The 23,039-nt window shown below is 39.8% G+C and overlaps 1 protein-coding gene across 1 annotated transcript in view; it reads left to right on the top strand.

Moving 5' to 3' along the window:
- syne1b (spectrin repeat containing, nuclear envelope 1b) overlaps window positions 1-23,039 on the top strand; it is a 211,586-nt gene that overhangs the window by 86,044 nt on the left and 102,503 nt on the right. The window contains exons 43-64 of the mRNA XM_030126274.1: window positions 205-387; window positions 2,883-2,984; window positions 3,107-3,310; window positions 3,484-3,691; window positions 3,821-3,933; window positions 6,573-6,778; window positions 6,866-7,015; window positions 8,304-8,595; window positions 9,939-10,111; window positions 10,205-10,514; window positions 11,462-11,626; window positions 11,763-12,119; window positions 13,781-13,917; window positions 14,049-14,226; window positions 14,382-14,564; window positions 14,678-14,821; window positions 17,417-17,572; window positions 20,297-20,461; window positions 20,539-20,711; window positions 20,845-20,998; window positions 21,125-21,268; window positions 21,363-21,527. Coding sequence (XP_029982134.1) covers window positions 205-387; window positions 2,883-2,984; window positions 3,107-3,310; window positions 3,484-3,691; window positions 3,821-3,933; window positions 6,573-6,778; window positions 6,866-7,015; window positions 8,304-8,595; window positions 9,939-10,111; window positions 10,205-10,514; window positions 11,462-11,626; window positions 11,763-12,119; window positions 13,781-13,917; window positions 14,049-14,226; window positions 14,382-14,564; window positions 14,678-14,821; window positions 17,417-17,572; window positions 20,297-20,461; window positions 20,539-20,711; window positions 20,845-20,998; window positions 21,125-21,268; window positions 21,363-21,527 — 4,062 coding nt within the window. The remainder of the gene's footprint in view (window positions 1-204; window positions 388-2,882; window positions 2,985-3,106; window positions 3,311-3,483; window positions 3,692-3,820; window positions 3,934-6,572; window positions 6,779-6,865; window positions 7,016-8,303; window positions 8,596-9,938; window positions 10,112-10,204; window positions 10,515-11,461; window positions 11,627-11,762; window positions 12,120-13,780; window positions 13,918-14,048; window positions 14,227-14,381; window positions 14,565-14,677; window positions 14,822-17,416; window positions 17,573-20,296; window positions 20,462-20,538; window positions 20,712-20,844; window positions 20,999-21,124; window positions 21,269-21,362; window positions 21,528-23,039) is intronic.

Below are 23,039 nucleotides of genomic sequence, written 5' to 3'. Positions count from 1 at the left end.
GCCACCCTCTCCACATCTTCACCATTTATGCCCAGTGGCCTGTGTACATCCTTTTTCTTCCTAGAGTCAATTATAAATTCTTTGGTTTTTTTGATATTGAGTGTGAGGTTATTTTCTTTACTCCACATTGTCACGCATTCAACACATCTAAATTTAACAACTTGGGTCAAAAATGCATACAATAAACTTTAATCTACTCCACAGGTGTCTGAGAAGATCGATGACAACATTGAGTGCCTGAACCAGAGTTTGGTAATGTGGGAAGATGTCCATAAAATGACTGAGGACATTGAGAGCTGGACAGGCCGCTGCGGGATTGAACTGAATGAAAGTCTGAACAATCTCAACAACAGCCAGAAGCTGGCAGCAAGACTCTCCACACTACAGGTATGGTATTTTGTCAGAGAGACAGGCCCTGTTCAGCGACTTCATGAACAGGTGTGCTGAATGAGGCAGCTGAAGTTTCCAGCTTAAAGTCCAGCTGTTATTAGAATGTGTCTAGATGTTTCCAATCATGTCCGGCAGATTCACCCATGTTGAAATGCAAGCGGTTGGACTATTACAGTCTTTCCCTACGGGGGCCATACACACCCTGTGTAAGCTCCGACGTATAACAGAGGCACATACTCCACCCACCCCCACCCCCTTACAAATAGTGGATGGGGGAGGCGGCAGGAGGCTCATGATGCCGTTAGTGAGCCTTTTTTCAAAACAGGTTGAGAAACACCGGCCTAAAACATAGCTCATTTATTTATTTCAAATGCAACAAGTTGGATTTAAATGTTTCTTTGCAAATTTAATTTCATTTTGAAGCATGCAGACAGCAGCTTTTAAGGTGGAGTATTTTCTGCATGCAGCTCATTGCGTAAGGTGACAGTGAATCAATCAATATACCTTATGTATTGATATGGGAAATTTGACTATTTTATTAATTTTATTTGCTTTCCTCTATGACATATAGGACTGTGCAAAAATCTCAGGAAACCTTTAGCTTTGTTCTTTTCGGGGATTAATGAGTTTACATATTTATTTCTTAATCTCAAGAGAAAAACAACAACATTTAGGAAGTGTGTAGTATTTAAACACAAAGAATGCACATGAAAATGGCTTCTACAGGTAACGTTAGTATTTAGTGTAACCTCTGTTTGGATTTGGTACATCTTGAACTCTGTTGGATCGACTCTGGAAATTTTCCTAAATCATCCTGTGGAAATTATACCAAACCTCCTTCAGGACGTCCCAGAGTTTTTCCTCAGACTTTGGGCTGTTTTTTATCCCTCATCTCTGTGCAGAGCATACATATCATACAGCTTCTATAATAGTCCTATATTTACCCCACCCCCCGAAGGGGAGGTAAGGGGTATTGTTTTTGGTTCGGTTTGTTTGTTTGTTTGCTTGTTTGTTAACACTCTAGCAGCAAAACTATTGGTTGAAATCATCCCAAACTTGGTTTATAGATTACCAGTGACCCAGAATAGATCTCATTACATTTTGGGAAAAGTATGTCAAAGTTACAATTTTTTATCCATCCATCCATCCATCCATCCATCCATTGTCTTCCGCTTATCCGGGGCCGGGTCACGGGGGTAACAGTCTAAGCAGGGCTGCCCAGACTTCCCTCTCCTCAGACTCCTCCTCCAGCTCTTCCGGGGGGACCCTGAGGCATTCCCAGGCCAGCCCACAGACATAGTGTCTCCAGCGTGTCCTGGGTCTTCCCTGAGGTCTCCTCCCAGCGGGACATGGCTGGAACACCTCCCCAGGGAGGCGTCCAGGAGGCATCTGAAACAGATGTGTGATCCACCTCAGCTGGTTCCTCTGGATGTGGAGGAGCAGCAGCTCTACTCCGAGCTCCTCCCTGGTGACTGAGCTCCTCATCCCATCCCTAAGGGTGCGCCCAGCCACCCTATGAAGGAAACTCATTTCGACCACTTGTGTCTGCTTGTAATGTACAATTTTTAGGAATTTCTAAATTACCACCCCCCCCCCCAAAAAAAAAAAAAGAAAAATATTGGGTGAATTGGCTGCATCTGGATCAACGGAAACACCGGGACATATGGGACAACCGGGTCCAGCTGTGATCACACACTATCAAGGTCAGTCTGGTTCTGACTCTGGCCTGGTTCCACTCTACCGGTTCCGCCCCCCCCCCCCCGAGCCCCCTCCCCCACACACACCATAACATGGTGACAGACCTTTTTGCACCGCTTGTTTATTAGTTCTTTTTGTTTTTAGTGCTGTTTGCATATCTCCGTCTGTATATTATAGTTTTATGTATCTTGATACAGAGACTGAGAAATGCATAAATGTGGTCTTTATAAATTTACTAAAACAACAGATCTAATGGTGTCTTTTGCAAATTTCTCTATGCTTGAATAATTATGAAATCTGTGAATTAAATTCTTCTGGATTATCGTGTTGCTCCTGTGCACTCAGGCAGTAATACATTCACTTGTAATATATCTTTTTTATGGGCTGACTGAAATTTCCGTTGTCTTTAAAGCACTAAATATGCTAATATGACACCATAACAGCATTGAGTGTTTTACAGTCAACATCAACAGAGCAGGCAGCATCTCAGGATACTGGTCAGAATGCCTGGAGTATGTGGACATGTGATCCAGACCACTGAATGCATCCTCTGATGAACAGATCTGAATGCAACCTGAGTGTGTTGAGCCCTTGCATCAGAGTTGCCTTTGTGGGATTGGATTTGTCTGGACAGATCTTAATGTTAGATCTGAACATGGCTACAAAGATGTAAAAGTAGCACAGGCAGTTTGTCTAATATTAATCTGACACAGTTTCTTGTAAACTAAAGAGAAAAGTGTTTCAAACTGTAATAACTCTATTAATCTCCCACTTCTCATTTGATGCATCAACAGATAGAAATAGGGGAAAAGGAGCAGAAACTAGAAACTCTACAAAGCAAAATCTCAGACCTGAAGAAGTGCATTCAAAGTCAAGACACCCCTGCAAAATTACAGGTACTAAAGTTTTATCCTCTTTTTTTATTCTTATATTTTCCTAATAATAAAGTTAGATTTTACTTAATTGTTGGATACAAATGCTAATAAATTACACTACAAAAACTGTCAACTTTCACCAGGTGCTGGAAAATGACCTGCGAAAGAAAATCAGCGCTGTTCAGAAGCTACTCGACCAATCCAGGGGGAACCTCATGGACTTTAGTTCTCAAAGGAAACAGTTGGAAGATTACATCTCACAGATGTCTGCGTGGTTAAAAAGTATGGAGGATTCTCTGGTTTCATCTCCCACCGGCTCTGATCCTGAGGACATCTGCAGAGTCAAGGTGCATTTTAAATAACAATACAGAGAAGTACAACCCTTCAAAAGTGTGAACTGAGGGTGCTTGGTCAAAATTAGATTAACAACCATACCAGATGTCACAGATACTGTATGACATTTGCTGATCTCCTGCTCAGTAATCACATGTATAAACTGTTACAAAAATATGCTTTGCAGGACCTTCAAAAAGAGCTGCAAAATCAGCAAGGAAGTATCGACTCGACCAGGGAGAGCCTCAACACTTTGTGTCGAAAATATCCCTCTGAGGAGTTGGCCAGCTTGGGCTCAGCTCTGACGGACCTCATTAAGACTTATGAGTGTGTGAACCAGCTCTCAGCCAGGACACTGGCATCGCTTCAGAACTGTCTACAGCAGCAATTTAACGGTGAGAAGTCACATAAATGTAAGAAAATGTATATACAACATATTGCATGTTGTACAATATGTTGCCGTAGCCTTCGGTGTTCCCTACATAATAATAAATTATTTTGTTTGACTATCCCTTGGTCCTCAGACCTGGCTCAAGAGTTCCATCGCTGGCTTTCAGAACAGAGGGAAATTGTGAAGGAGTGCTCTGACAGATCAGGAGACACTTACATTGTAGAACGCAAGCTACAGAAGCTGAAGGTAAAATGATTGTCTTATAAAGCAATGCAGTGGTGAAATGGTGAAGCAGCGTTGAAAGACGGATTTAGGGATAACTTGCAGTGTAGAATAGAATAGAATAGAATGCCTTTATTGTCATTATACATATGTACAACGAAATTGTAAGTGACAACTCTCTGGTGATGCTTAGTGCAAAAGTTTAAAGAAGAAAGGAAGTGTAAATATATAAAGTAAATATATATACAGTATAAAAACAGACATGTCACCAACCGAGAAAAACAAAACAAAAGGAAACAGTAGAGCTAAGTATATATTGCACTTTGACCCTGGCTGAACACTATGACTTATGTTAAGTATAGGTCCTGTGTGAGGTATTGTCATTGCAGTGTGTTCAGCACCCGTATTGCACTTGGATAAAATGTGCTGCTAAATCTGGAGGTGCGGGCCTGGATGGACCTGTACCTCCTCCCTGAGGGCAACAGTGAGAACAGGCTGTGTCCAGGATGTGAACCGTCGAGGGTGATGCTTCTGGCCCTGCGCAGACACCTGCTGTTATAGATGTCTGACACAGAGGACAGCTGGACTCCTATGATGCTCTGGGCTGACTTCCTGACTCTTTCCAGAACCTTCTTGTCAGCCTGAGAGCTGCTCCCATACCACACTAAGATGTTGTTGGTAAGGATGCTCTCCACAGAACATCTATAGAAGGACAGCAGCAGTTCCTGGGACAGGTTCACCTTACTCAGTGACCTTAAAAAGTACAGGCGCTGCCGTGCTTTTTTCACAAGGGCACTGGTGTTTCTGCCCCATGTGAGGTCCTGAGAAATGTATGTACCCAGGAATCTGAAGTCACTGACCCTCTCCACGGTGTCCCCTCAGATCAGAAGGGGAGGTGGATCCTCCCTCTTCCTCCTGAAGTCCAGCACCAACTCCTTTGTTTTCGAGGAGTTGAGTGCTAGATTATTAAGGGAACACCAGGTGGTGAGGTTCAGGACCTCCTCTCTGTAGGCCGTTTCCTCATTGTTGTGGATCAGCCCCACCACAGTAGTGTCATCTGCAGATTTGACAAGGATGTTGCTGTTGTGGATTGGTGCGCAGTCATGGGTGTACAAGGTGTACAGCATGGGGCTGAGCACACAGCCCTGGGGGGCCCCAGTACTCACTGTCTGGACAGAAGAGTGATGAGGCCCCATCCTGACTGACTGCAGACGGTTGGTAAGAAAATCACCAATCCATCTGCAGGTGTGCTCACCAATACCCAGACTGCGCAGTTTGGACAACAGTCTGCTTGGAAGGAGTGTATTAAAAGCAAAACTGAAGTCCACAAACAACATCCTTGCATAAGTGCCAGATTGTTCCAGATGTTTACACACTGTGTGAAGGGCTGTGTTAATGGCATCACCTGTGGACCTGTTGGCTCTATATGCGAATTGGTGCTTATCAAGTAATATAAATGTAAAATATAAATGTAATATAAATACAGAAAGTAATATAAAAAGTAATATAAAACAAAAGTAATTAAGGATCTTTTAAGTTACAATCAATAGAGGGAATCTGTACAAAGGCAAAAAGTTAGAATTGCATTCAAACTGTGTACAATTATTATACTGAATCGTATATAAAGCTACACAATTTGGATGTGCCGGCTGCAGATTCTCTCTTGGACCACAGCACAGTCATTCAGTTCTCCTCGGTCTCCTTGTCACACCACAATAACCAGGCGGGCAAGTCTGGCAGTGACTGAAATGTAGTTTGGGGTAGCCCTCAACAATGGCTTCTTAGTCACAGGAGGTACCACCTGTCAACCAGTTTCCCCTCTCTTACAGTTTTCACAGTAAGAGAGAGGAAATTGTGGGGAAGACAGACTTTTTTTCTGGATTTGAATCTAATAGTTTGCTTTGGTTTATTATTGGCTTTAATGGTGCAGTTGGATGGAGCTCCTGCTGTACTGAGGCGCATAATTCAAATTCTCTAGTCACCGGGCTTTGGCCATTGCACTGTATGAAAGACGACAAATGCAGCTGGATTTGTGGTAAATATGGTGTACGAGGTATACATGGTCTTAGAGTAACAGCAGTTTGATCTTCAAGAACATCGTCACCCGATCTAAATCTGAACATTCTGCGCAAAGTCAGGTTAAAGAAAACATTTTTTAGACATTAAGATATTTTGGAGATTTCAAATTGTGATTGAACCCAGTCAAGTCTCAAGTCTTTTGACCTGTTTAAAGTTTCAACCAAGCATGACAAATGGTGTGTCTCTAAAGAAGATATGGCTTTTGTGCTGGTGTGATTTTATCCCTGGTAACTGAAGTAGACCAGTATAAAGACACTCCTGTTGAGCAATATTTATGTGGTTTTTGTAAGGATAAATTTCACTTCATGTTCCATTGCCCTTTTGTACAGTACCTTGAGGAATTATTTCTTTGAAAAGATGTATTAGAAAAATGTTGGTGACATTGGCTGAGACACAGGACACAATCCAGTATAACAGGGAATTTCTGTTATGTAAATTAAATATAAGTATTTGGGATTTCTGAACATACATTTGAGCTGATGCTCTAACCTACCACTGGTTATACCTAAATGAATGATTATAATGTGTATCAGAAAAGATTAAAGATAGAAGGTTAAAGTCATGTTAATATGTTTGTGTGACAGGGTGCCATGGAACGTGTGGAGGAAGGTGAGATGCGTCTTACTCAGGTTTGTGAGGAAGGTGAGAAGCTCCTGCTCCACCTCCCTAAAGCCAGTGCTGGGCAGGTACAACAGCACCTTTCCTCCATTCAGCAGGACTGGGACAGCTTTGTAGAGCAGTGCAGGCAGAACCAACAAATCCTGGAGGACAGTGCTTCCCTGATGAAAGGGTAAGAGGAACCACGCTGAAATGAAGCAGAACCCAGTTAATTACAGCAAACCTGAAACACATATATGTCATTTGACATTTCTTGAAGGTTTGAAAGCCGTCTGAAGAAGCTGAAGTGGTGGTTGGAGCATATGGAAAAGAGGATGACCACTGACCTTCTTGAAGCAAAGCAGCGTGGTCCTGAGAAGGCTATACTTGAACAAGTGGAGGAGTATCAGCAGGAAGTGCTCAAAGAAAGGTGCTGGATCCGCCCCAGCTCGGACATTTGATTTGGTCCAGTGTGTAAGATTTAGAGGGATTTAAGAGGATTTACTATGAATACAGTATTCATAATTATACTTTCATTACGGCCTGATCCCAGTCCAGGTACCAGAAAGGGTGCACATATAGATAAAAAAATAATACTGCTCTATCCAGAAATCAGACAGGCCATTTGATTTGTCTGATATTTCTCTTTTAAAGTCCTAAATCTGTGTGTATTCTGGTGTCTCCTGTAAATGTGTCAGGCTTGTACCCCTGTCAGATCACACATTCTTGGCTGTACGGACACTTCAGCCTAATAGCCTCCATATTTAATGCCTACACACATATACAAATGTTTCAGACCTCAGCAGAATCATGCATTGTTTCTTGCATAGATGTGGTGTCCAAAGCATGCCTGCTGAAAAATTCCATATATTGACAGAAACAGTCAAATCAGAGCCACATATTTAGAATGTGGTGTACGGACACTACTGGTGTACGGACTCTAGCAGATGTGAATGGAAATGTGTCTGAGCACATGGTGGCATCTGTGTTCCATCTGGAACTAAGTCTTCCTGGTACAGGAGGACACAAACATGTGGAACCAGTGAGAACAGTAGATCTGTAAGGCATAGAGTCCAGATCAGTGATGGAAGTATATTGGTGTATGGACACTCCAGGAATTTGGGTGAACAACGCACCATTGAAAACATGCGCTTCCACGTAAACATCCGTTTGACACATTGTTCCAAATGTTGTGCAGCATACCAGGGAGCAGAGCCACATCTGTCTAGTTGTGCAGATTTAGTCCTAATAATACTGAAAGAACAGGTTCCCATTCTATTATTCCAATTAAAGGGCTGGAAAAGAAGGGGTTAACAACAAAATGGTGGATTGTCTTAATACTGAAAATAAGAATTGATAATCAAACAGCTGTTCAACAAAAAGGATCAATAAATGAAAAGCAATGTGATGTGTGTATTTGGAATAAAAAAGACACAGGAGTTGAGTAGGAATTATTTATTGTGTTCCAAACATTATGGACAATAATTTTGTTTTCAGTGTATATATAATCCCACAAAAATGAGAATGGATGTTTTTTTCGTTACCTTTGAATGAGCTGTTTGTCTGCACTTAATTTTCTAGATGTCACTAAATAACACACACTGAACCTTTATGCTGAAATATCCCCTAATGTATCTCATGATTTTCCTGAACCAAATATTTTATTACCTATCATGTTACCTCCTTCCTTCCTTCCTTCCTTCCTTCCTTCCATGCAGGGATTCCTTTGAGCGCCTGTGTCAGGAGGGCCAGGCGCTGAATGAGGGTGGCCGAGGTGACGGTTGTGAGACCAGAGTGTCGGCTCAGCTGCAGTCACAGCACCAGGCTTTGCTGAGGCGTGTGAGAGAGACCATGCGCAGCTGCCAGCTCACTTTACAGGAGCAACAGGCCTTCGAAGAGACACTGCAGGCTACCTGGGCCTGGCTTCACGGAGTCCAGGAACGCCTGGCTTCACTCAACAGCACAGTTGGCAACAAAGAAACTCTAGAGAAGAGGCTGGGGCTTGTACAGGTCAGTGAAAAATGCCAAGAAGATGTTTCCTCCAGTGGTTTCCATATTGTCTGTGGAAGGACAACATTACTGTTTTGCTTGCCATCGGGAAAGCCTGTGACAGATACTACATTCATTACATAATCACTTGATTGTGTATTTGAGCTGACTTTTTTTTAGCTTACCGGCAGACAGGCCGTAAGCTGTTGTCGTCTGTCGTCCGTTACAAAACTTTCAGTCATCTTCTTCTCCAAAACTACATTTCCAATTGACTTCAAACTTGGTATACAGCTTGTTTATGATGATGTCAACAAAAGTTAGTGAAATTATTTGGATCTGGATCTGATTCTGGATTTGGTGCCACTTTGAAAACTGTCCCCATTATAAGAGATAGGAAGTGGATGGATGCAATAACTCAGTAAATATAAATGATCTCCAGTGTAAATGTCTCCAGTCCAGCCCTGATGGGGAGATGACCCAAACACAATGTCCACATGCTGATCAGGATCTTCTTCTGGATCTGGAACTGACGCAAAATTTAACATGGGCTCTTATGGGGAAAACATTTCAATCGTCTTTTTCTCCGAAACTCCAGTTCTGATTGACTTCAAACTTGGTATACAGCATCTGTATGATGATGTCAGCACAAGGGATTGAAATCATTTTGATCCAGATCTGATTCTGGATTTGATGTACCTTTGAAAAATTTCTCCATTATAACAGATAGGAAGTGGATTGATCCAATAAATCAGTATCAATGATATCAAGCGTGAATTTTAATTTTTTACAGATCTGATTGGAATATGACCAAAACATGGACTATTTCTGTAATAGAATAAATACACAGAACTGGGGGAGAATAAATGGATCTGGATACATTTCCCAAAGCTTTGAATTTGGCCGCTAAGCTACAGGGACAGTGGTCTGATTTTTAATTGATGGAATTGTTCTCATTCATCTTTAGGTTAGGTAAATTTTGACTTAGTTTAGACAGACATCATATTTCCTTCACTGAGATAGTTCTATACAGTGAAATGCATTCTACTGTGGTCCAAACCAAGTCAAGGCAAGCCAGGTTGATACAGTTAGTGGAAAAGTGGCATCAATAAGAATCAATTGACATTAACATCACAGATTTAGGAACAAATCCAAGTCACATTTTGATATTAAGCCACATGATACGGCAAAATGAAATAACTTTTCTTGTATGTTCCATTGCTCAGTGCCTGTAAATGGTGTGTGTGTATTAATATACTATTAGTAGATAATGTTTTGTAATAACGTCATGAAATGAACATGAACGAAGTATTGCACAACAGTTTTATGTTGATGTGATTTTCTTTTGTTGTTTTCTGTGTATGTAGGATATACTGCTAATGAAAGGTGAAGGTGAAGTCAAGCTCAACATGACAGTGGGAAAAGGAGAACAAGTCCTGAAGCACAACAGAATGGAGGGTCAGGAGGCCATCTGTTCACAGCTGCAGAGCCTGAAGGATGCTTGGGCCAATATGCTGATGACCTCCATGAGCTGCCACAGGTAACAAGTATGCACCTACACACAGCTGATCACTACACGGCAATAACTCCTCTGACTACTGGCTAATACCATTACTGGTGTTATTGTTCCCAGTCGCCTGGAGTGGACAGTGGCGCAGTGGACGAGCTTTCAGGAAAGCAAGAGTCAGCTGCTGCAGTGGATGGAGTCAGTGGAACAGGAGGTAGGGATGAGTCTACCTCAGCAGCCGGGACTCAAAGAAAAGTCGGCTCTGCTCGAGCGTCTCCGGGCCATCCAAGCTGATGTGGATGCTCATGCTACAGCGCTGTCACGCCTCACAGACAAAGCTGTGGAGATGCATGAAAAAACATCTGACCAGACCTTTGGACCAGAGTCAAGGGCAGAGCTTAATGCACACTTCGCTGACATCTCAGCTGTTGTAAAGGTATCCAGTATGGAAGAAAGGGTTAAAATTCCAATGTGAACGTTTTCAGAAGGATGATAGGATGATCTTCCCACAGAAATGGAATATAATATTCCACATATGATTTTTGCTCACAAGAAAAATAAGCCATAAATCAGCTTCCTATGTCTTCTCAGAGAGCAGTGTGTAGTACATGATATTAAATCATAGGTGTCAAACATGCGGCCCGGGGGCCAAATCCGGCCCGCCAAAGGGTCCAGTCTGGCCCCTGGGGTGAATTTGTGAAATGCAGAAGTTATACTGACAATATTAACAGTCAAGGATGTTCAAATCACTTTAGGTCAATTCAATCTCAAGTGGGTCAGACCAGTAAAATACTATCATAATAACCTATAATTAATGAAAACTACAAATTTTTCTCTTTGTTGTAGTGTAAAAAAAAAAGTAGAAATACACAAAAATATTTACATTTACAGACTAGCCTTGTACAAAAAATATGAATAACCAGAAAATTCTTAAGAAAAATAAGTGCAATTTGAACAATATTACGCCTTAGTTTATCATTTATACATGTGCATCACAACTTACAGATCACAGTGGATCTACAAATACACAAAACATTAGTCAGAGGCAGAATATTGGTACAGTTCCACATACTTCATATTTGTTCATGTTATGTTCAAGTACGGTTCGTAGATGTAAACATTTTCATTATGGAATTTGCCTTTTTTTTTACTCAAAAACATAGAAAAAAACTTTGGAGTTGACATTATTTATAAGTTCTTATCCTATTATTTATATTATTTGACTGGTCCGGCCCCCTTTAGATCATATTAGGCTGAATGTGGAACTGAACTAACATGAGTTTGACACCCTTGTATTAAATAGTAGTTCATGATTCATCTGTTACAAACACATGCAATGTAATCATAAATATTTGGGGCTGACTGTCTTTTTCTTTTCCAAAGGGTAAAGTACAGTCCATGCAAAGCATTGTGTCTGAACATGAGCAGTATCTTGATGCTGTGAGAGACTTTAATGACTGGCTCATATCAGCAAAAGAGGAGCTCCAGCGTTGGTCAGACCTGTCTGGAGACTCAGTATCCATTAAAAGGAAGCTCTCGAAAGTACAGGTAAGAAACGTTCAATCCTTAAAACCTACTTCAGCAATATAATTTATCTGAGGTTTTAGATCAGATTACACCCAGCTGAACTTCCCACCAGGCTGAAATTCCACAAATTCTAATTTTGACATCAATGATTTTTCAGGAGTTGCTTGACTCCAAGCAGCGAGGCAGGGAGCGGCTGAACCGAGTTCAGAGATGTGGGGCCGTCGCAAGGGATCACACAGGCTCAGGGGGTTACGAGGCTATGGAGCGTGAGGAAGCAACCCTGGTGTCGTCATGGGAACAGTGGGAACGCGGGGCGCTACAGACAAGGACAAGTCTGGAAACTGCCTACTCTCAGATAGCCAGCTCTGAACAAGAGTTCACCAGTCTTTCAGCACAGATAGAACAGGATCTGCAGGACTTCAACCGGCAGCTGCAGGACTGGCGCCTTCGATTAGCCCAGGCGGAGGGAAAAACCGATGGAGAGGAAGCTGTTAAAGGCTGGCAGATTGCTAAGGTAAGTCTATTTTCTACCCCTTCACTGTTAGGGGGCAGAGACTTATATGGAAGTCAGTCTGTCTCATCAGATTTTGAATTATAAAAGCCACTGAATTTCTAGCACTGAATTTTTTTGCACTGAAATTAAGTATCTGATTTTTTTTGTCTCTCAATTTAACTATGTTCATATATTTAGAATAAAAAAATTCTGATGCAAAAAATTCCAAAGCAAAAAGTTCAGATCACACATCCGGGACACCAAGGATAAGCAATCGCTTCTGTCTCAAGTCGAACCGACAGGCAGCCAATCAAGTTACGTTAGGTTGGTCATGTGACACCGATGCAGGAAGACGGTCAGCACGGATGTGTGATCTGATTTTTTTGCATCTGAATTTTTTTTTTGTTCTAAATTTATGAACATAGTTAAATTAAGAGATGAAAAATTCAGGTACTTAATTTCAGTGCAAAAAAAATTCAGTGCTACAAATTCACTGGCTTTTAAAATTCAAAATCTGATGAGACACATTTGCTTCCACAGACTTGGGGAAAATAAGTTGATATAAACTTCATGTCGGGCGACACGGTGGTGCAGTGGTTAGCACTTGTTCCTCACAGACAGAAGGTCTTGGGTTCGATTCCAACACCAGTCGATGAGGGGTGGGACCTTTCTGTGTGGAGTTTACATGTTCTCCCCGTGTCTGCGTGGGTTCTCTCCGGGTACTCTGGCTCCTCCCACCATCCAAAGACGATAGGTTAATTGGTTAATCTAAATCGCCCATACGTGTGAATGTGACAGTGATTGTTTGTCTCTATATGTTCAGCCCTGAGATGAACTAGCGAAATGTCCAGGGTGAACCCCGCCTTCACCCATAAGTAACTGGGATAGGCTCCAAGCGACCCCCCGTCAGATAATGCATAAACTTCATGTAGCTTTAGTGGAAGTGGTGGGCAAGGCAGCAATGTAAAAAAGACTTTGTGCATTTCAACAGGAAGCTCTGCCCTGATTCAGTATTAGCTTTAATGGTGCAGGTGGAAGGAACTCCTGTCACTTTGAGACTCATAATTCAAATTCTTTAAATCACTGGGAGTCAAACTGTGTGAAAGACAACTAATGTGGATACATTTGTGGTAAGCTTGGTTAACTAGTTGTAAATGATCTGGCAAAAACAGACATTTTAAGAAATGTTTAAAAGTTTTTCACTGGCCACTCATCTACTCCAAGTCTGAGTCAAACTGTGATTCAGTGAATATTGTACTAGACATCAAGATGTTGACTGAGCCTAATACAAATATGTTTCAATCACGTGTGGTTCTACATCAAAACTTGACAAAGTAATAAGACTCTCAAAAATTTGGGTCTGATGATTTTCACGATGGCCTCCCACTGTGAATGAATTGGTTGTTTTTCTTTGGGTTTTTTTTTTTTCACAGTTTCAGTGATTTTCAAAACAATTGCTTTGGTGTCTTGAATTAAAGTCATATTACAGATGGGAGGATGCCAAAAAAAAAAAAAAAAACTGCGCATAGCAATCAAATAATAAATCCATACTCACAGAGATAATGAGTTTAACTGTATCCTCTATAGGGAGCTGACCTGTTCCATAGCCCAAATGAAATAAAAAATGCTATTATTGAACATTTTTGGTTGCTCGTCATGAGTTGGTTCTGTTTTCCTTCCAGGACACTTTAGAAGAACTTGTTAAAGCTGAACTCATGTTTGATAGTCTGAAGACTCAACTGAATGATCTGTGCCGATTCTCCAGAGACATGGGCACACAGTCTGAAAGAGTGTCCGCTCTCATTAAGGAATACAACAGGTGAGAAAACGGATGTTTTGTTGTTTCATCAATTGTTTGTTTTTGGTTGTCTGTTACGTATCAGTGTATCTTTGTATTGTGTCAGTTGTTAATGTTGAGATATCAAATATCTGTTCCTTCTTATTTCCCAGTTTGAGTCTCCAAGCTTCTAGGGAGTGTCAGAGCAAAGAGAAGCTGCTGGAACAAGGGTTCCGCTCTGCCTTCAGAGAGTTTCAACAGTGGTTGGTTAATGCAAAGATTAACACAGCCAAGTGCTTTGACGTACCTCAGAATCTCAATGAAGCCTCATCTAGTTTGCAGAAAATTCAGGTACAGCGCTAAAATGAGCTTAATCTGCTCACTTGTTGTGGAATTATCTCTAAGGCCACTAATTCTGTAATTTAACAGCTTGTCCTTTTTACTTTAAAATATATGTAATTATATCAAAATCTACATTTAACTAATTTATTGGTTTGTCTTTTAAGGAGTTCTTAAGTGACAAAGAACAAGGTCAGTCGAAGCTGAACATGGTGGCTGTGAATGGGGAGCTCATCAGTAGTATAGCATCCAAAGACAAAGTGGATACTGTTCGGGTTAAAATGAACACCGCCCGAGAGGACTGGAAAACTATGATGTCCAACCTTCACAACAGAGAGTCCAATCTGCAAGTAAGCTTTTAAACATAGATTTTAACCAGCTGTGTTTTTTTTTTTTTTTTTTTTTGTCAATTTCCATTTTTTTCCACAATAAAAACCAATACTGTATTGGATGTGTGTTCCAGAACCTTCTGTCTCAAATGAAGGATTTTGAGGCAAGTGCTGAGCCTCTGCAGGAGTGCCTGAACGCCACAGAGCTGGCTGTGCAGGAGAGCAGCACGAGGCTTCATGACCTCACAGCAAAGAAGTTAGAGCTTCACAAGCTTCAGGTACCAACGTCCTCTAACACATCCATCTGAAGTTCTGAACTACCGCTCATGTTCAAGACCACTTGAGACTAGGGATGTAACGATATGAAAACTGCATATCACGGTTATTGTGACCAAAATTATCACGGTTATCATTATTATCGCGATATTGTTGAAATGTGCCCGAAATATTCAAAAAGTACTGATACACACACTGAAAAAATTTAACCAAGTTGTATTTTGAAAAAAACTAATACAGTAACATGCACAATGTACCTTCTGTGGCAGAAACATTCAAATAATACCATGTAAACAACAAACATGCAGATGTGATTTAAGCTGGCACCTTATGGACACAAGACAGATGTGCACCAGGGCTGGAACTGAGAGGATCTGATCAGTATCTGATCAGTATCTGTGCCATTATCAGTTCTGATTATCAATCCAGTTCCCTATCAATTCTCCTATTGATTCCAGAGGGGTTTTTGAGTGAGAAAAAAAGGAGTTGGACAGAAAAGAGTGGAGTTTGTTTGAACATTTACAGATCAGATCATTCACAGTGTCACACATATATACTATTATACACACATATACACTATTATACACACATATACACTATTATACACACATATACACTATTATACACACATATACACTATTATACACACATATACACTATTATACACACATATACACTATTGTACACACATATACACTATTATACACACATATACACTATTATACACACATATACACTATTGTACACAGATATACACTATTATACACACATATACACTATTATACACACATATACACTATTATACACACATATACACTATTGTACACAGATATACACTATTATACACACATATACACTATTGTACACACATATACACTATTGTACACACATATACACTATTGTACACACACATATACACTATTGTACACACATATACACTATTGTACACACATATACACTATAGTACACACACATATACACTATTGTACACACATATACACTATAGTACACACATATACACTATAGTACACACACATATACACTATTGTACACACATATACACTATAGTACACACACATATACACTATAGTACACACATATACACTATTGTACACAGATATACACTATTATACACACATATACACTATTGTACACACACATATACACTATTGTACACACATATACACTATAGTACACACACATATACACTATTGTACACACATATACACTATTGTACACACAAACAGAAAGTGAAACACAGTCATATTTTCCTGAACTGTTAAATGAACAAATGTAAATATTCTGAAAGAATGAGGATTTAAAACCTGTTAGGCTGAGGTTTATCATTAGACCGGTTATCGTTACATCCCTACTTGAGACTGTTTATGTTCAAGCTTGTCGATGTTCAAGTACAACCACACATTTCCAGAGTGTCAGCTTGACTAGTCTCGTAGTTTTCAAAAGTCATTTCAGCTCTGTCCTTGGGAAATTTAACATTGCAACTCTTTGGTCAGAAAGTACTGCCCATAGCTCATGCTAACTGCCAGTAACTGATATTTTTTCAAGAGCTGCCATCTTTCTGCTTCCTTTTTCTACTGCCTCATGTTCTCATAACACAATATCTGCCTTTTAATCCGTTTATCATTCGTTCATTCATTTTTCAATTTAGAACCAAAAATCAAAAAACAAAAAAAACGACTTATTTTTTCGTTTTTCATTTTCAAAACCAGAATGAAAAACGGATAACGGTTCCTTTTTCCATTTCCCGATTTTGTGCTCAAATGAAAAATGGAAAAAACGGATAACGACCGTTTGATCCGATTTTGCTATTTTCAATATAGTTCAGTTGTCTGACCCGGAAGTAGGCGTTACAAGGGAAAAAATAAACAAACAGAATCCTGGCCGGACTGGAGGAATATTTTGCTATAATTAAGCAGCTGTTTGATACATACGGAAGCGTATTGCATTCACACAAAAAAGTAAATTGGGCTCTGTTTTTCTGAATTAACGAGATACTGTTTTCTGAAAAAAAATTAAATTTAAAAACAGAGCCAAATTTTTTTTTTGTGTAAATGCAATACGCTTCCGTACGCATCAAACAGCTGCTTAATTATAGCAAAACATTCCTCCAGTCCGGCCAGGATTCCGTTTGTTTATTTTTTCCCTAGTAACGCCTACTTCCGGGTCAGACAACTGAACTAAATCGAAAATAGCAAAATCGGATGAAACAGTCGTTATCTATTTTTTCCATTTTTCATTTAAGCACAAAATCGGGAAAAAGAAAAACGAGCCGTTATCCGTTTTTCATTCTGGTTTTGAAAATGAAAAACAAAAAAAAAAAATCAGTCATTTTTTTGTTTTTTGATTTTTGTTTTTAAATTGAAAAATGAATGAACGAATGATACACGGATTTGCCATAATGAGTATTCTAGAATAATTGAATTCTCTGAAGTTATGTGCCACCTATAGATGCATCGTGCTTTTCCTGTTTTTCAGTGTCTCTGTGTTTTAACCTCTCACCTGCATCTCAGTTTAACGGTCTTAGAACTGTGTGTCGGCTCGCATGCCTCTTTAATAACCTGCTTGTGCTTTTCCAGTCTGTGCTTGAGGAGTTAGCCTCTCTTGAGGTTCAGCTGAACAGGCTAAAAGAGAAGGCCCAGCTGCTGTGGGATGAACACGCGGCCGGAAAGGGCTTTGTGCACCGTGTCTCGCAGCTCTCTGCTCAGTACCTAGCTTTAACCAACCTGACCAAGGTACAGTAATAATGCCGACCACTGTGCTTTTCTGGGGTAGAGCTGGAGAAGACAGAGGCAGTAGACTGGACTGAGCACTCACTAAACATATACAGATAGATCATACATTATAAGACAGCCCAGGTACTAACATACGGAGATAAACATTAATTATTTATCTATTTCATCTATTATATGGAAAATACACAAGTTCTATTTCTATATCAGACCTTTGTTTGTCATGGAAGTATCTTCATGTGAGATTGAACCTTACTATAGGCGCACTGGGGGGGTGGAGGGGGGAGAGGTGGTTGTGTGCAGTGGCTAGCACTCGTGCCTCACAGCAAGAAGGTCCTGGGTTCGATTTCAACACCATTCAGTGGGTGGAGTTTGCATGTTCTCCCTGTGTCTGCGTGGCAAGGTTATTATCGTTAACGAAAACTAGCCAAATGACAAAAACTACAATTGAAAAAACATTTTCCTTAACTGAAATAAATAAAAACTAGAATTAAAAGAAAAACAAAAACTAACTGAAACTGTATTGTGTGTTTGTAAAACTAACTAAAATGTAATAATAATAATAAACTTTATTTGTATAGCATCTTTCATACAGAAATTGTAGCCCAAAGTGCTTCACATTGATTGAAAAAATACAATATTAAAATACATTAAGATTTGATTATACATCAAGAAATAAAATGAAATTTGAGAGAAATACATGTATAAAAATTATGGATAAAATTCCCTTCGTTTTCGTCTTTGTCCATACTTTGTACACCATACGGCACTTCACAGTCCGTCACTTGTCATTTAGAGTCGTCTTCTGGTCCCCACTCTACCTGGAAACATGGAGACTAAAGTTGGGAGAAAGCAGCAGAGTCCTGTCTGGGATTTATTTGAATACGACGACAGAGAAGAAGAGAAAAGAGACCACTAAACTAAAATTAATACTAAAACTCAACTAAAACTAAGCATTTAGAAAAAAATTAAAACTAATAAAAACTAGCAAACCTGCTCTAAGAATTAATTAAAACGAACTGAATTGGAGAAAAAAAAGTCAAAACGAAATAAAACTAAACTATAATGAAAAATCCAAAACTATTAGAACCTTGCTGTGTGGCTTCTCTCCGGGTACTCCAGCTTCCTCCCACCATCCAAAGACATGCACTAATAGGTTAACTGATTAATCTAAACTGTTCATAGGTGCGAGAGTGATTGGATGTTTGTCTGTGTGTCAGCCCTGCGATGAACTGGTGACTTGTCCAGGCTGAACCCCGCCTTTGCCCATAAGTAGCAGCGACCCCTGTGACCCCAGTGAGGATAAAGCAGGTTCAGATGATCAGTGAATGAATGAATAGGCACACTGCTTTACTAAATTCTCTTAATCCTTTCATAAATTATGAGAAACATCATCCCATTTTTTTTTTTTTTTTTTTGATTGGTTATTTTTCGAAAATTAGGCTAAAATTGAAATCCATATTTGGTTTTTAAATTTAAGTTACTATTCAACAAAAGATTCAAAATTGCTGACAATAAGTCATATCATGTTTGTTTCACATTATATTGGGATTATAAGTTTGATTATTTAGAAAAAACAACCAAAATACCAGGTACAAACTATAATTATAAACAGTCTATTAAATAATGTGTGGTTCTCTAATTGAACAGACACTAACAGACATGTTAGTGTCTGTTCAATTATAAAATAAGCTAATTTAAAGAACTTTTGATACCTCATTTAATTCACTACTGCAAGATGTCCTGTTTGATTTTTGAGGTATGAACACCACATTTTACTTGTCTGTAGACTGTTTTGTTTTTCTACCTGTTTGCAAAAAGGAGGGTTTTCAGAGGCATTAAGTTTATTGCTGTCACTCTAAGTCATTTTTGATTGAAGGTCTTGGTGGTGCTGAGTTAGTGTTGAATTAACACAACATATTAATATATGTATGTTTTCTTTTTAAATAATGTAAAAAAAAATTGCAACAAGAAAAGCACTCGGAGTGCGCAGACCTCGGCCAAGACAGATCTGTGCCTCCCCCTCGATCATCACCAAAATTTAATCATTTGTTCCTTGTGCCAGTATTAACATTTCCTGAAAATTTCATGAAAATCTGTCCATAACTTTTTGAGTTATCCTGCTAACAAACAAACAAACAAACATGCAAACACACAAAGCAAACCGATCACATTACCTCCTGGCAGAGGTAATTACAGCTTCGAATTACTGCTTCCTCTGGAAACCTTTCTTACTCAACAAAAATTCAAGAAGCAAATTTTAGTTATTGTCTATCAGTGGTGTTTTATTAATTTAGAATACTTTAATCTCTAACAAATGATAGCCATTGACACCCTTGCAAGTGGGATTTTATTTTATTGCTGGTATTTGTTGATATTGCACATACATTGTGAACTAACTTAATGAAGAAACTACTTTTATTTTTCCATGAGTTCTTGTACATAGAAAAAAAGTGAATAAAATAATGATAAAAATAACATAAGAATGGAAAAACACTGAATTAATTTTTTTAGGTGATATTTGAAATGCAAAACACTAACTACTGTTAGAATATTGTTATGGGTCTACTGATACAGCACCCTGGTTGTTTTGAGAACTCTATTAAAATAAAATAAACCGCAGTAGAAGTAAAAAAAAAAATATATATATATATATATATATATATACATATACATATATGTTTGCATGAAAGGTTCATATTGATGTTGCATCCTGTGATTCTACAGGAGAAGGCTTCACGGATTGACCGAATAGTCACTGAGCACCAGCTTTTCTCTCAAGGGCTAAAAGAGCTACAGAACTGGGTTGCGGACACCAGCCACATGTTGCAGACCTACTGTGCTCCTACTGCAGACAAAAATATTCTGGATAGCAGGATGATCAAACTGGAGGTAAAGGTCAAGGTTCATCGTTAAGAGTTCCTACTCTCTTTTGCTAAAATGTAATGCATCCTCCCATGTCGCACCAGGCTTTGCTAACTGCTCGTCAAGAGAAGGAGATCCAGCTGAAGATGCTGATCACGAGAGGGGAGTCTGTTCAGAGAAACACCTCATCTGAGGGTGTTCCATTAGTCCAAAAACAAATACAAGAACTGAAGGATTCCTGGGATGCTCTGCTCTCAGCTTCGATCCAATGCAAAAGGTTCGTGCTCTCCTCTTTCTCTGAAACATGTCACCTCAAAATATGAAACTTAGAAAAGAAAAAGAATATTACTGCTGTTTGTTGCTGTATGATTTTCTCAGTTTGCCGTACTGTACTTTTTAAAACTCAACAGTCAGCTGGAAGGTTCGTTGTCCCAGTGGACCAGTTACCAGGAGGATGTTCGTCAGTTTGTGTCCTGGGTGGAGCGTGTGGAGGAGAGCCTTGACCCTGCTGATAAACACTGTCCTGAGATGAGAGACAAAACTGCAAATCTAAGCAAAGCTAAGGTAGTGCTTCTTACATGGTGTACTAGAAATGCTTCGGTTAAGATGAATGTAGAAGGGAAAATATCCACATTACAAAGACACTGTTAACTACAGTTGTTATATGATATATCCTCACTACTATTTCAGTTGCTGCATGAAGAAGTGCTAAGTCACAGCACGCTTTTGGACACCATCACTGCTAAGAGCACCAGTATTGCTGAGAACTATGTTACTCAGCTTGAGCTGCAGGATCTGCAAGAGCGCTATAATACTATCAAGGACAATGCCATGGTAATGTAGTTCACCTTGTGCAGTGTTTTATTTCAGGTTTCAGTGAAGACAAATCATACAATGGCAGCACATGCAAATCTTTATTGTTGCTCAGAGGGCAGTTGGCAAAGCAGAGGAATTGGTGAAAGCTCACCAGGAGTATCAGCGGGGCCTTCAGGCGTTTGAGGACTGGCTGGAACAAGAACAGGAGAAGCTTGGCTGCTACACTCAGCTGGAGGGGGATGTGGACATGCTGGAGGAGACGCTCCAAAAGCTGCAGGTATGAAAAAAATCACTATGGTGCTGTTGATATAGTAATCAACACTGCATTAATGAAATGTTTTTCATATTTTTGTGACTACTGCTGCTTCAAATGCCTACTGTACAGTTATGTTATTTTATAAATGTTAATTTATAATAGGATAAGTGGGGAGTATAAACTGATTCAACACACCAAAGCATTTATAATCTAAGATAATTTTCAGCAGCCAGTTCTATATTGACATGAAACACACACATTAAACAACAGATTCATACATTCCGTCACAGGGGTGTCCAGTCCTGGTCCTCCAGGGCCGGTATCTTGCATGTTTTAGACGTTTCCCTCTTCCAGCACACCTGACGGTCGTTCTCAGGCTTCTGCAGAACTTGATAATAGGCTTATCATTTGAATCGGGTGTGTTGGTTTAGAGTCTGGTTTTGACCAACTCTATATGTAAAGTGTCATGACATAACTTTTGTTATGATTTGGCGCTATATAAATAAAATTTGATTTGATTTGATATGATATTGGAGGAGGGATACATCTAAAACATGCAGGATACCGGCCCTCCAGGACCAGGATTGGACACCCCTGTATTACGACATAAAAACCAGCAAGATAATGCAGGCAGATCCATACAGAATATAGAACAGGGGTGTCAGACTCCGGTCCTCTTGGGTCGGTATCCTGCATGTTTTAGATTTTCCCACTTCCAGCACACCTGGGTCAATTAATGATCAGCTCATCATCAATCCACCATTTTGTTGTTAACCCCTTCTTTTCCAGCCCTTTAATTGGAATAATAGAATGGGAACCTGTTCTTTCAGTATTATTAGGACTAAATCTGCACAACTAGACAGATGTGGCTCTGCTCCCTGGTATACTGCACAACATTTGGGAACAATGTGTCAAACGGATGTTTACGTGGAAGCGCATGTTTTCAATGGTGCGTTGTTCACCCAAATTCCTGGAGTGTCCGTACACCAATATACTTCCATCACTAATCTGGACTCTATGCCTTACAGATCTACTGTTCTCACTGGTTCCACATGTTTGTGTCCTCCTGTACCAGGAAGACTTAGTTCCAGATGGAACACAGATGCCACCATGTGCTCAGACACATTTCCATTCACATCTGCTAGAGTCCGTACACCAGTAGTGTCCGTACACCACATTCTAAATATGTGGCTCTGATTTGACTGTTTCTGTCAATATATGGAATTTTTCAGCAGGCATGCTTTGGACACCACATCTATGCAATAAACAATGCATGATTCTGCTGAGGTCTGAAACATTTGTATATGTGCGTAGGCATTAAATATGGAGGCTATTAGGCTGGAGTGTCCGTACAGCCAAGAATGTGTGATCTGACAGGGGTACAAGCCTGACACATTTAGAGGAGACACCAGAATACACACGGATTTTGGACTTTAAAAGAGAAATATCAGACAAATCAAATGGCCTGTCTGATTTTGGATAGAGCAGTATTATTTTTTATCTCTATGTGCACCCTTTCTGGTACCTGGACTG

The sequence above is a fragment of the Sphaeramia orbicularis genome, chromosome 22, assembly GCF_902148855.1.
Source record: "Sphaeramia orbicularis chromosome 22, fSphaOr1.1, whole genome shotgun sequence".
Lineage (NCBI taxonomy): Eukaryota > Metazoa > Chordata > Actinopteri > Kurtiformes > Apogonidae > Sphaeramia > Sphaeramia orbicularis.
This window is presented reverse-complemented; position numbering and strand designations above follow the sequence as displayed.